We start from the raw sequence: 783 nt of genomic DNA, 5'->3' as shown, positions 1-783 counted from the left end.
ACTCACCCTGTCTCTCTTCTTTTGGGGGCAGAACCAGGCCAAGATCAGGAAAGCGTGGAAGCTGCTAGGGCCACGCCCCCCGCAGGTAAGCACGCTGGGCTCCTCCTGCCTTTGTATGTATCACTGTCTCTGATATAACTGTGAAATCGATTGGATTCCAGATGAGCCTAGGGATGGCAGAATTTCATTCCTTTTTATGTTAGAGAAGTATTCTATCGTGTGTATATACCACATTTTCCTTATCCACTCATCCGTTGATGGACATTTCGGTTGGCTCCAACTCTTGGTTATTGGAAATAGAGCTGCAATGAACATGGGAGTGCAGGTACCCCTTTGACATGAGAAAATTATGTTCATTAAATAAGCCAGGTACAGAAAGAGAAATATCACGTGTCCTCACTCATAAGTGGGAGCTGAAAAAACAAAAAGAAAACAAAACAAAAATAGTAAAATTATATAATAATAATAAAATAAAATAACAACAAAAGAAAAAAATGAGCCTGGGGCCAAACCCAAAAGGAAAGAAATCGTGGATGCCAATATACTTTTACATGTCCCGCCCCCAACAAAAGAAATACACGAGTAAGATGAAAAGGCAGATCCATTAGCAGGAGGAAACGGAAACTTATCTGGCAAAGAGATGCATTTAGAAAAATACAGAAAACCGCATTCATTTTTCATTTAAGTCACTTGTAATTTTTCATTTAAGTCACAATATAAAAATAGCCATTTTTAATATTTGAATATATTTTCTTCTAGTCTCCTCCCCTCCAAGTGTACCTA

The 783-nt window shown here is 38.6% G+C and overlaps 1 protein-coding gene across 1 annotated transcript in view; it reads left to right on the top strand.

Annotated features, from left to right (window-relative positions):
• Window positions 1-783, top strand: part of OC90 (otoconin 90) — a 43,763-nt gene that overhangs the window by 31,309 nt on the left and 11,671 nt on the right. Inside the window, exon 9 of the mRNA XM_008588571.1 lies at window positions 32-85. Coding sequence (XP_008586793.1) covers window positions 32-85 — 54 coding nt within the window. The remainder of the gene's footprint in view (window positions 1-31; window positions 86-783) is intronic.

The sequence above is a fragment of the Galeopterus variegatus genome, unplaced genomic scaffold (assembly GCF_000696425.1).
Source record: "Galeopterus variegatus unplaced genomic scaffold, G_variegatus-3.0.2 Scaffold4901, whole genome shotgun sequence".
Taxonomy (NCBI): Eukaryota; Metazoa; Chordata; class Mammalia; order Dermoptera; family Cynocephalidae; genus Galeopterus; species Galeopterus variegatus.
This window is presented reverse-complemented; position numbering and strand designations above follow the sequence as displayed.